Raw genomic sequence first — 13,442 nt, 5'->3', positions numbered from 1 at the left:
TGATGCGTATGTTGTTACTGACTGAGGTGTGAATGGAACAAAGAAAGCAGAGATTTTTTGTTTATGTTGTAGACAGTAAATTCCAAAGTGAGTATAACTGCTACAGAGAAAATTATCAACTGTTAACACTTTCAAATCATCTAATTGTATTCATCAGTCAGTACTAGTCATTTTCTTAGTCAAGTCCAATAATAGTAGCTAACAATGAGTGGAACTTTCCATCTTTTATTATTATTATTATTCTCAAAATGCCTCTTTGGGGATCAACAGAAATGCACAGATTAATAAACTCAAACTCCAGGGTTGGGGAGATAGCTTAACTTGCAGGGCACAGAAGCTATATGCCTGAAGCCCCAGAGGCCAAAGATCCAATCCTTGTCATTATCTTATGCCAGAGCTGAGCAGGTCATGTTCTCATTCTGTCTCTTGTAAAAAGCAAACAAGTAAAAAATAAATACATAAATAAATTTTGCAATTCCAAGAAACCCACTTCCATAAAAATAAAGAAATAAACTCAACTTAATGAAAAAGCCAGATCGTTTAGACAGTACTCTACCATACATAGAGTCAATCTTCAAAGAGCTGATGAGGTTTCAGTGACCAGAATGACTTCTTGAGAAAAATGCATTCTAAAAGAAATATTATTCATTTTCTGGTCAAGACTATTTAAAATATGCAGGTTGGCTAGAAGAGATGTCATGACATGTAAAATTCATAAAATACAGTATATTGTCTTCAAACAGCCTGAGTGTCCAATCCATACACTCAGCCACTCATCTATTATCTTAATACTTGACTTCCCCTTTTCAACTTGATTCTGACCAGTTGCAGTAAAATAATACTAGAACCAAACATTTCATCTCATATATCAATCTCTGCAGAAAACAGAGCAATTCAATTCAATGACTTGTTCTTCGGGACAAAATAGATGAACTTGGAGGTGATTATGTCTAGCAAAATAAGCAAAGAGATGAAAAATACCAGATGGTTTCACTCATATGTGAAATTTACGGGTCTGATTCACATGAACTTCCCAATTAACAATAATGGCAGTAGTGATAATAGTAATAATACCAGAAGCAGGCAAACTGTTTCTAAGACTTGTGGGAACTATGGTGGTTACATAGTGGGAGGTGGGAGTATGGGGATACAGAACACAGGTGGTGGGTGTGGTATGGACCTATACACTGTAATCTTACAATCTTGTAACATGGTATTAAGAAATAAAATTTTATTAAGAAATAAAAATTAAAAATAAATGAAACATTAAAAAGACACAATGAGGGTGACAGATTAGTGGGAAGTTGCGGATACTCTTTTGATTGTTTCTGTTTTTTTGGCAAAATGAAATCAAGATCCTCATCTGTTAATGAAGATGAAGCAGAAGGTATTAGAGGTTAGAGACGAGATGGTGAGGTGAAGAAGAAAAAGTGAAATTTTACCTTTTATTACAACATGGATAGAGCTTTCATTTGATACTAAGTAAGTCAGAAGAATGACAAATAAAAGATTTTCTCACTCATATGTGGGCTATAAAGGAAACATATGTGAGCCAACAAAAGTAACCCCTTCACCTCTGCTGTAGAACTGAGGCTACAAAAGGGAAAAGGAGCACATTAGATCCAGGGAGGAATGTTGGCTTCTTGGGGTAAGGTGTGGTGTGGCAATACATATATTAGAGAATTGTGGAAGTGTACTCCTAAAATATAAAGTCTTGTAAGATATATTAAATAAATAAATAAATAAATAATAAAATGAGGTTTATCAGCCTTTATCACATATATATTATTTATTTGTTTGTTTATTTTTACCAGAGCACTACTCACCTCTGGCTTATAGTGGTGCTGGGCTTAAACCTGGGACCTTTGGTGCCTCCTGCAGGAGTCTTTTTGCAGAACCACTGTGCTGTCTACCCAGGCCATCAGCCACACTTGTATAATAAGCATACAATAGGTAAAAGTTGTGTTTGACCTGAGCTGGAGGCGTGTTAGATGATTATGGCCAATAAGGATTTCAGAACTGAGAGGGGATTGCTAGGGGACGAGTATAATGAGGGACTTTGGGGTTGATGCCAGGTAACACAGCAATGGTAGCACGAGGATGGTGGAAGACAGTGAAGGGTGGTCTGATCAGTGGATTAATGGCACTAATTATATTGAAGTCCAGCTACTAAGAATGAGCAGGAAAGATGAATTATGTTCTTTGGAGAGATGAATGGTGAGAATTTAAATTAGGGAAAATTAGAGCTTGGAGGACTAGTGCAAATAATCAAAATAGAAGGTAGCTCATGGCCAAGAGAACAAAAGGCAGAAACAGAAGATTTTCAAAACCTCAAGATAGAGCAGGGGAGACGGCATAATAGTTATAAAAATTATTTTCATGCGTGAGCCTCTGACATCCCAGATTCAACCCCTGGTACCACCATATACTGAACAGTATTCTGGAAATAAAATAAATAAATAACAAATAAATAAATAGTAAAGAAATAAAAAGCCTCAAGTTGCTGTTTGCTGGAGTAGGTTAGTTGTGGTTGTCTAAGATTAGGGGAAAATGAAAAATAATAGAGGGATCAGGGCAGTAATGCAGCAGGGTAAGCGCACATGGCATGAAGCACAAAGACCAGCCTAAGAATCCCCGTTGGAACCCCTGGCTCCCCACCTGCAGGGGCGTCACTTCACAAGTGGTGAAGCAGATCTGAAGGTTTCTATCTTTCTCTTCCCCTCTCTGTCTTCCCCTCCTTTCGATTTCTTTCTGTCCTATCCAACAACAGCAACAATAATAGCAAGGGGCAACAAAATGGGGGGAAAATGGCCTCCAGGAGCAGTGGATTCATAGTGCAGGCACCAAGCCCCAGCAATAACCCTGGAGGTAATAATAACAATAATAACAATAATAGTAATAATAATAATAATAATAAATACTGATTTCTGTTTGGGAGGATCGTGATAAAGGCTGCACAACTTTGTGAATGTACTGAAAAACACTGAATTTTACACTTAAATGAGTGAATTGCATGATATGAGAACTTTGTCTTATAAAGTAACTAAAGCAACTAAGGCAGGAAGGAATGAAGGAAAAAAAAAAAAGGAAGGGGTTGGGAAGGAAGGGAAAATCCTTCCTTCCAAAAGACTTTGGCTACTCAAAAGTATGCCTGCATTAAATGTAAATGCTCCTGATGTTACTGCTGCGAAAGATGCCGAAATCCACTACCTGTTATGAACCTTCCCTTTTGGAATGTGACTTCTCCAGCAATATCAATTAGTACTTATTAAAAAATTTTTTTCATTTAAATTTAAATTTTTCCTTTTTTTTTTTTTTTTTTTGCTGTTTCTAAAGTTTTACTTCTCCAGATCAATGTTTTCTGGTGGAACAAGATAGAGACAGAGGAGAGAGGCATGGCAAACAAGCCACCTTCCCCAGTGAGCTATCGTACTCGACCTCACTATATATACATATTTTTTAAAGTAAGAACTATTTTCAATGGTCAGACACAGTGGTATCAGGATTTGTTTACTAGAAGAAAGCTTCATAGTGAGTGCATTGGTGTATGTTTCAATGTTCAAAACAGGTTGTCCTTTCTTATGAAGATCAAACTTATCTATTACTAAATAAAAGAAGAGATTACTATAGCTGTATAATGCTTAAATGAAAAGATCAGTTAGGGATTGGGGAAATAGTGCAATAATTATGCAAAAAGATTTTCATGCCCAAGGCTTCAAGGTTCCACGTTCAATCCCCACTTCCATCATAAGCAGCACTCTGGAGAGAAAATAAAATAAAAGAATAGAAAAGCAAAGCAAAGGGAGGGGAGAAGAGAAAAAGAAAAGAGAGGAGAGGAGAGGAGAGGGAGAGAGAGGAGAAGAGAGAAGGAGGGAAGAAATGAGAAAGGTTAGTGAGAAAGAGCAGGAATATGAATATGCACCAACAGAACTGAAGTAGTATTGGTAGAAATAGGTGGGATGTATTGTTCTAACCAATCACCTTAATCTTCAACAACCCAGGTCAATGGTATACACACACACACACACACACATATATATTTGTCTTTATCAAGTTTTAATTATCTCAATACTATTCTTTAGTAAACAGGTTCTCACGTAACTTTACCATTAAATTTGCATTAAAGAGCAGAGCTTTGAAGAGTAGCCTTTTGTGACCTTTACTATATCTTTTTGAACACTCATTAACAAAACACCCATTATTTTAATTGTTTTAATCATGTCATTAATGAAACATCCATTTATGAAACATCTTTTTATCTGCGTAATGTGATGTTATGAACAAAAATCTGTGCAGACTGTTGGAGCATGAAACAAAAGCAGAATAACAAATCTTCATTTGATCTTCTATACAACTTTTAATTCTACTCACATAACAGAAATTCATGAGAGCCTCATATCTGAAGGTACAGTTAAAATGATGACCATCATCACTACTAAACCACTGTTATTATAAATAATTACACTACTACCTCAGATATTTTTGTAACAACTTTCTTCCAGCTAATCTATTTTCCTGAGGCAGTGGGTTAAAGCCCCAGCTAGATGATTCACCATCTTGTCTACCTTAAATTTTCCCATACTCATTATTTTTGTTCAGCAATGCTTTCCTCATAGATGCTCTGAAATGTGCTCGTCGCATAATGCCTACTCCTGAACCCTGTGATTATATTTAAAAGCTCTAGTACTTACCTGCAATATCATTTATCTGTTGGAAATTTCCATGGGAACAAAGGAAACTTTGCTAGGTTCCCAAGATGCTTTCCAATCTGTGTGTACTTTGTACTCAGGGTTCAGACTTAGACTCCAAGGTCCTGGATACCAGTTTTGCCTCTATCTATTATTAATAGCACATTCACCATCCATTAGCTGCTTCCATCAATTCACTTCATTTTTTTCCCCCTCCAGGGTTATTGCGGGGCTGGGTGCCTGCACCATGAATCCACCGCTCCTGGAGGCCATTTTCCCCACCTTTTGTTGCCCTTGTTGTTGTAGCCTCGTTGTGGTTATTATTATTACCATTGTTAATGTTGTTCGTTGTTGGATAGGACAGAGAGAAATGGAGAGAGGAGGGGAAGACAGAGAGCGGGAGAGAAAACTAGACACCTGCAGACCTGCTTCACTGCCTGTGAAGCGACTCCCCTGCAGCTGGGGAGGCGAGTGGGGGGGGGGGGCTCTAACCCTTACGCTGGTCCTTGCGCTTTGTGCGACATGCTCTTAACCCACTGCGCCACCGCCCGACCCCCCAACTCACTTCATTTTCTTTCACAACAAGTTCCTTGGTATGTATTCTCAGCTGCTTTGGGTAATTAAAGTAAGAAGATCAACCAAATTCCTGAATTCTCACTGTCTCAGTAGCTGTTCTAAGCGTTCTCATATATATAAATCGATTTAACTTTTGCAATAATGCAACAAGGTGAGAAAATTACTTCTACTTAACCTATAAGGAAGCTGAGGCACAAAGAGGTTGAGTAGCTGCCAATAAGTATGCTAGTTGCCAAGCCTATGCTTTTTTCACTTTATTGGAGGGTTAATGGATTACAATTTAGATATTGACATGTGGATATAATTTCTCATCTCCCTGTGATAGATGTCAGCAAAACAATTTCACCTCTAATTTGGGTCCACCATCATGTACGAGGGCCCCATCCCCCCCTACCTCTTCATCCCTTCCCTCCCTCTCCTTCCCGAGAACTCCCAACTCAGTACAAGTTTTATTTTGTGTTTTCTCGTTCTATCCTTGTTTCTTAAGTTCCACCTGTACGTGAAATTATTTGGTACTCATCCTTCTCATATTGGCTTATCTCACTTAACATGATTCCTTTAATCTTCATTCAAAATGAGACAAAGGAGATAAGTTCATCTTTTCCAACAGCTGCAAGTATCCTGTTGTGTATATCTACCTCAACTTTCTCAACCACTCATCTTCCATAATCTCCACAGGAAGTAAATACACACATCTGAATAGGTCTATGTACTCCTATGTTCATAGCAGCACAGTTTGTAATAGCCCAAACTTAGAAATGACTGAGATGCCAAACCAACACTCTCTACCACTGTTTTAACCAACTTCATTTAGATCATGAGCCCCTCAAATCTAGTGGTTATTACTATGGAGGAAAGAAATGTCTCATTCTTGAATCACTGAGTGATATTTTAAATAAAGCTTTTGAAAAACTTCTAGGAAAAGCAACAAATGCTAGTAAAGCTGGGGGGAAGGAGTTTTAAGATGTATCTTGGTGACAGAAAGTGATTGACTGAAAAAAGCAAGACAAGCTCTTTCCATTCTGTTGGGTTTTGTTCTATACCTTCCTATGGTCCAGTCTAGATAATTAATTATTTGGAATTTAAATGATGGCAGAGAGAGGGAAGAAAGGAAAATAATTTTCAGAAATATTTTGGCTCATTTTGGAAGATTTTCTATACTGCTCTGATAAGTGGAAACTTTTTTTAATTTATTTTTTCCATTACTGGGGGATTAATGTTTTACACTTGACAGTAAATAGAATAGTTTGTGCATGAATAACATTTCTCAGTTTTCCACGTAACAGCAGAACCCCCACTAGGTCCTCTGTCATCCTTTTCTAGGACCTGTACTCTTCCCCCCACCCCTCACTTCCAACCCAGAGTCTTTTACTTGGTTCAATACACCAAGTCCAGTGGAGGTTCTGCTTAGTATTTTCTCTTCTGGTATTGTTTTTTTCAACTTCTGCCTGTAAATGAAATCATCCTATACTCATCCTTCTGTTTCTGACTTATTTCACTTAACATGATTTCTTCAAGCTCCATCCAAGATGGGCTAAAATTTTAAGTGGAAATTTCTAATCACTTCTCATAACTTTGGCATGAATAAATCAGAAATGAGGTTATTTATGTTTCTATTTTGATTGAATGCTAAAGGTAGAAGACTGGATTCTCTTGTAGTACAGAGAAGATCTTTAGACATCATGTTAGGATAGCTTGACCAAAACTATATTCTTTCAACTAGAAAGAATGAAAGCCACCAAAGAAGGAGAGGAGACTTACCTTTTAGAAATTTGTACATAATTTTTAATTGTACCTTTATTCCAGGTAAATGTTTAATCTCATATCCTCCTGCTATATTTGAATCAATTCATCTGTAGAAAAACTTTCTGGTAAAGATAGTGTTTGTACTGCAAATAGTTTAAGACTTCCTACTATGTTATGACACAACATTTACATATAAAGTAACTATGAAGTGCAAACTTCACCAATTTTCAACAGCCCCTGAACTTAGCTGTTGAAACTAATTAATATATAAGTTAAATTTATGTTAATGGTACAATAAATCAGGTAGTATTTTATTTTTAATTTAGGAATACATATTATCTGCTTGGCTGAGAAAATGAACTCCATTTTTCACCTGTGACCTATACAGTAGATATTTCTGATATTTCTGTAGAGTTAGAGGAGTTCAATGGGAAACTACATACTTTTGATAAGAATTTTTTTGCGTAAGAAGACCTCCCCTTTTTTTCCCTCTATCTTCCCCTCCTCTCCCAATTTCTCTCTGTCCTCTCCAAATAAATAATAAAAAAATGACCACAGGATAATATATCTGTTTAGAGTTGTGGATTTGTAGTGTAGGCATGGAGCCTCATTGACAGCCCCTGCGATAACCCTGGAGGCAAAAAAGAAAGAAGGAAGGGGAGGGGAGGGGAGGGGAGAGGAGGGGAGGGGAAGGGGAGGGGAGGGGAGGGGAGGGGAAGGGGAGGGGAGGGGAGGGGAGGGAAGGGAAGGGAAAAGAAGTGGAAAGGAAAGGAAAGGAAAGGAAAGGAAAGGAAAGGAAAGGAAAGGAAAGGAAAGGAAAGGAAAGGAAAGGAAAGGAGGAAAGGAAAGGAAAGGAAAGGAAAGGAAAGGGTTACTTCTCAGCCTACATTCTCTCCAAGAAGAAATCATTAGTCCTTCTCCAAAATGCACTTAGAAATTCTCAGAAATTTAGGTAGCGATATGTGTTCCATGTGCTCCACTTCTTCCAGACTACAAGCTCCTTGTGAGGAAGACCTGCCAGCGATTCTTTATACTCTCGTTTCATACAGAATAATGCTCAGTAAAAATCATGCAAATTAAGGTTATGAATACACTCATTAAGTTTAGCTCTACTATCACTCATAAACTCTATTTTCTCTAGTATATTCTTAAGAAGTCTTTGTCCTTTTCTCATGTCCCCTTGTCTTTGTTTATGCTATTCTATCTGCCTATGGTACATGTCACTATGGTACTATCATCTTCCATACTTTGGCTGGTGGTAAAGTAAAACGACTGTCATCTGAGGTACTTCTAGAAGAGCTGGGATTATTAATCAAGGGCAAACATCAATATATTCAGTTAATGTTTCTGAGTCATTTTCTGTGTGCCAAGAAGATTCATAAATGGTAAGATGTAATTTTCCATCTTTAGGCATGATTTAGGGGGTGTTAGATGTTATTGATAGAACTTTATGTAATTAAAATTTTTTTATTTATAAAAAGGAAACATTGACAAAACCACAGGATAATAGGGGTACAACTTCGCACAATTCCCACCACCAGAACTCTGTATCCCATCCCCTCCCCTGATAGCTTTCCTATTATTTAACCCTCTTGGAGCATGGACCCAAGATCATTGTGGGATGCAGAAGGTTGAAGATCTGGCTTCTGTAATTGCTTCCCCGCTGAACATGGGCATTGATAGGTCAATCCATACTCCCAGCCTGTCTCTCTCTTTCCCTAGAGGGATGCAGAGGTCACACAGGCTCCCAGGCTTCCAAGCTAATTATGGGCCCCAGATCACATCAAATTGATGGGGTTTACAGTCAACAATATTTATACCCCTTTCCCATATGAGGGAGCTACTCTCTTCCCTGATCCAGTTTTCTGATCCTTTTCCCAGCCATGACATCATCTCCTCAGACAATAACTTGGATCCACCTGCATATCAGATTTCAGGCTCAGGCAAACAACAACAACAACAACAAAACATTAGTATAGCTACAGGCCCTTTGAACTTTAAGTAATTTTTACAAAATTGCTGACTACAGTATGTCCTAACAGTGAATTTCATAAAAAGAACATTCTATACTAAATTTATATGAAATGAAGATCCTGGGGTCTAATTTCTGTTTGTTTTTGTAATATGTGACTCTTTCTCAAAAGGCCGGCAAGACAGGGTAGAACAAGTTTGTTGAAACCATGGATGATTGGTCTTATTGTTACAGCTGTTGTGGTGGTTCTGGCAATAATTATTGTTCTCCTTGTATACTTTTTATCATTTGGTAAGTAACTATTTTTCCAAAAATCCATTCGATTTCAAAATGTTAATGGTTTGTAACATTTTAGAATGTAATTTCCACTGCAAATGTAATTTCATATGTAATTTGTATTAGACAGTGATAATGTGCATAAATTTATCTGTCTGAAAAATAATAGCCATTTATGCATATTAACTATTATGCATAAATATTATGCATTTATGCATATTAACTATTTAAAATTTGACTTGAGTTAAATTTTTGAGAGATTTCTACCTCTTGGACAGCACAAGAGATTCATTTTCTAAATAACTTTATGATTTAATAATACTTAGCATCCTGAGAGTAAAATGACTATTCTATGAGGTAAATTTATAACAACAACTTACATTCAATGATCGTCTACTTAACACTTTAAATTTATGAACTATCACTAACAAGACAATAACTGTGTAAGGATACAACTGGTAGCAATGTAACCATAAGAACATGTGGCTTTAAAAAAAATTGTAGAGAGGAATTAACTACAGCCATTGGATATTTAATTTCCAAGAATTTAATTATATGAATATCTCTCTAGTACTAATACTTACATACTTAGATGAACTAAACTTAGATGAACTAAACTGTTTAGATGAACTAAACAGAAACTCATCATTTTGTTCTCCCTTCCAGACCAAACATCTTACTATTACCAAACTTCTTTCCGGGTACCTAGCATTGTCTATAATCCAGAATTTTCAACAGAACATTCAAAAATGAGAAATGATTTAGAGAAAAAAATCACTAGTGAGGTGAGTCTGAATTATACTGCAATCATCCCTCCCTAACCATACAATTGTAAAAATGGATTAAACTAAATTAAGTGATGGACTGAAAACACACCAAAGACACCTCAAATATATCTGTTTAGGGCTGTAAAATGTAATATAGGATGTCTAGTTAAACTCAAGTACTATAGCCCCTGTACTATATTCTTCTGAACATATACTTGAAGCAATATTTTTATATTCCAGTACTATAAAGTCATTCATGGCTTTACTGAAATTAAAGTTTTACTCTAGAGGTCAGGTGGTAGTGTAGTTGGTTGAGCACATATGTTACTGTGTGCAAAGACCCAGGTTTGAGCTCTGGTCCCCATCTGTAGAGGGTAAGCTTCTCAAAGTGATGAAGCATTCCCGCAGGTGTCTCTCTTTCTCCCTCTCTAACTCCCCCCTCTCCCTCTCAGTTTCACTGTCCTATTAAATAAAAGACTTTGATTGTAAGCACGGCTTTACAGAGTATAGCCTTGATCAAAGATGTCAGATCACTCTTGTCAGGTTCAGAAATATTTCTTTAGCTATTTCTTCAGCCAAATCAAATGTAAAATAAAAGAACTGAAGAATGCAACTGAATGGGATTGACATATCTTTTAAAAAATATACAGCCTAAAACAATTTTTACTGTGACCAGGGTAAGGTACAGAATATTTTGTGATAGGATGTTGAATTAGGCTAGTCTTTGAACTCAGGACATTGAGATTCATATCTTAACCTAAGCATTTGTGAGCTTAACAATTTTGAAAAATTATAATGTAGAAATAATGCCACCCACCTGTCTGAATCATTCTGAACATTAATTTATATAGTTAATTGAATGTGTAAAAAGTAATGTCTGAATGAGAGTTAGCATCAGTTTCCCGTGCTTTCACAGAAATTTTCACATACCTCTACTAGAGCACTTGCCACTACATGATTTTACCCAACTCTATTCCCCTGGACTTGTGAATTCACTTATTATGGGACTTATTCAATTAGTTTGGGATTTATTCTTGTATTTCTGATGCTTCTTTTGGTTTCTGTCACATGGTAGGTCCATATAATTCATTTCAAGGAGATCATCAGTAAATGGACTGTCAATTCACTAGCATTTGTACTCTATAGTATAGTCATTCACTAGTCATTTGAAATAGTAGATATCATAAAGAAGTATTCTTTTTATTTTTTCAACAATTAAAAAATCTGAAGATTATATTTTACAAAAAAAAAAAAACCCTTATAAGTTTGTTTTTAGCTATCCCCCACAAACTCACTTTGATATAATCCTACTGTTCTAGGTTGTGAGGGATAGCTAAAAACAAGCTTAAAGTATGTACTATTTGAAACACTAAAAAGTTTGTGTTTGTGTGTGAGTGTTTGTGATATTGAAATGTTTGAAATTCATATTTTTAAAGGGACTTCTTCCCCTTTTTTTCCAGATAGATAACATATTTCAAAGCTCCAGTTTAAATCATCAGTATATCAACTCTCATGCTGTCAACTTTAGGTAATTCCAACCAACTAATTAATTTATACAGTGAAAAGGCAACATAGTATTATTTAGTTGTTTGCTTTGTGGACAGGATCTTGTCAAAAGCAGAACAGTAACAATAGTATTATGCTTAATTATTATTCCTCCTCTGCAGTGTGCGAATAGGGGGTTTCTTCACTACCAAGTTGTGTAGTGATGGCATAGCCTCCACTGGCTATTCTCTCAAAAGACTACTACTATGTCTTATTTAAAGATTCTTACAATCAGTGTCTACTTTAAATCGTGCATGCCTTTTAAAATAGCGACTAGGGACTGAGGAGATAACTCACCTGGGAGGGGGCCTGCTTTGTCATGTGTATGATCCACTTTCCAGACTCTGGCACACCACAGTGGAGGACTATAGCAGTGGGGGAATGAAGCTTAAATGCTGTACTGTCTCTCTCTCTCACTCTGTCTCTGTCTCTATTTCTATCTGGAGAAGTTGATGCAGAGTGAAGCAGTTATCAGATATAAAAATTTTAAATCTAGGATTTATATATCTATATTCTACATATGAATATAGATCTACATATATATTTACAAACAAATATGTATATATACTTATGTATATACAAATCTGGTAGAATTAGCAGGTGCTTTTTTCTTTCTTTTTTTTTTTTTACTTGCTCCAGAAAAAAATAAATTCTAGAACTAACAAATAGTCTTCCTTTATGATCAAGAAGTAATTTAGGTATTAACTGTGATACACTACATAAAGGGGAAATATCATGACAGTAAAATGTATAAAGTATCTGTTTAGTATTTCTCTGAAGAGATAGCTGATATTAAATATACTTAGTATTTAAGTAATAAGATACAAGACAATGATTAGTATGACTGTGACCTAACTTTTTTATTCTGCTGTATTTTTTAGGTCAAGTAATGATGGTTTGAAAACAGATGTGTTGCTTAAATTTCAGTTTGTCACTAGCAATGCAAATACAATGAAAAGGCAAGCTGATAACATTTTGCAACAGAGACTGAAATCAAATGAAAGCTTCTTGAAGATAGATGCTTCAATGCCTTATCTTAAAGGCAAGAAATATTTTTCCCTTTTATATCATTTTAACCATCTCTTCATTTACAGAGAAATCATTACTTCACTATAAAATGAAAACACTTTTCATTTTAATATCTCATTTATTTGATAATATTACATCTCCACACAACCCATATCAAAAATTATCTTCTTTCGATTTTGGGGAAAATAGCCATGGGACAATTATGTGAAAAGTAATTGTGTGATAATCCAAATTATACTTATTCCTTTGTTTAATTATAACTTGTGGATTTTTTTTAATTTACCTTTCTATAGGGAGATTAATGGTTTACAGTAAATACAGTTGTTGATATATGGGTAAAATTTCTCAATTTTCTGTATAACACTCTGACCCCCAAGACCTGGAAAGCCCCCACTCCCACGTCCTTTACTTTGGTGCAAAACATCAAATCCAGTCCAAGTTCTGCTTTGGGTTTTTCTTCTGTTCCTATTTCCCAACTTCTTTTCAGGAGTGAGGTCATCCCATATTCATTTTTCTCTTTCTGGCTTATTTCACTTAACATTATTCTTTTGAATTTCATCCAAGACTAAGTGAAGAAGGTGACTTCATCATTTTTAATAGCAGAGTAATGTAATATGTAACATACATATATATATATATATATATATATATATATATATATATATATCAACTTTCTTAGTCACTCATCTGTTGTTGGACACCTAGGTTGCTTCCAAGTTTGGGCTATTACAAATTGTGCATAGAAATACACAGATCTCAGTTTCAGTTCATTTGGAATTTTTTAATTAAGAAAGCATGCATGTGACTCTCTGCTACAGGAACAGTGATCCATAATGTCTGACT

The 13,442-nt window shown here is 35.8% G+C and overlaps 1 protein-coding gene across 1 annotated transcript in view; it reads left to right on the top strand.

The window, feature by feature from the left end:
- LOC103119995 (transmembrane protease serine 11G-like) overlaps positions 1 to 13,442 on the top strand; it is a 35,272-nt gene that overhangs the window by 5,898 nt on the left and 15,932 nt on the right. The window contains exons 2-5 of the mRNA XM_060188608.1: positions 9,155 to 9,273; positions 9,925 to 10,043; positions 11,486 to 11,553; positions 12,452 to 12,612. Coding sequence (XP_060044591.1) covers positions 9,155 to 9,273; positions 9,925 to 10,043; positions 11,486 to 11,553; positions 12,452 to 12,612 — 467 coding nt within the window. The remainder of the gene's footprint in view (positions 1 to 9,154; positions 9,274 to 9,924; positions 10,044 to 11,485; positions 11,554 to 12,451; positions 12,613 to 13,442) is intronic.

Source organism: Erinaceus europaeus, chromosome 3 (genome assembly GCF_950295315.1).
Source record: "Erinaceus europaeus chromosome 3, mEriEur2.1, whole genome shotgun sequence".
In the NCBI taxonomy this organism is placed as follows: Eukaryota; Metazoa; Chordata; class Mammalia; order Eulipotyphla; family Erinaceidae; genus Erinaceus; species Erinaceus europaeus.
The sequence above is the reverse complement of the archived record's forward strand: the minus strand, read 5'-3'. Positions and strand labels throughout refer to the sequence as shown.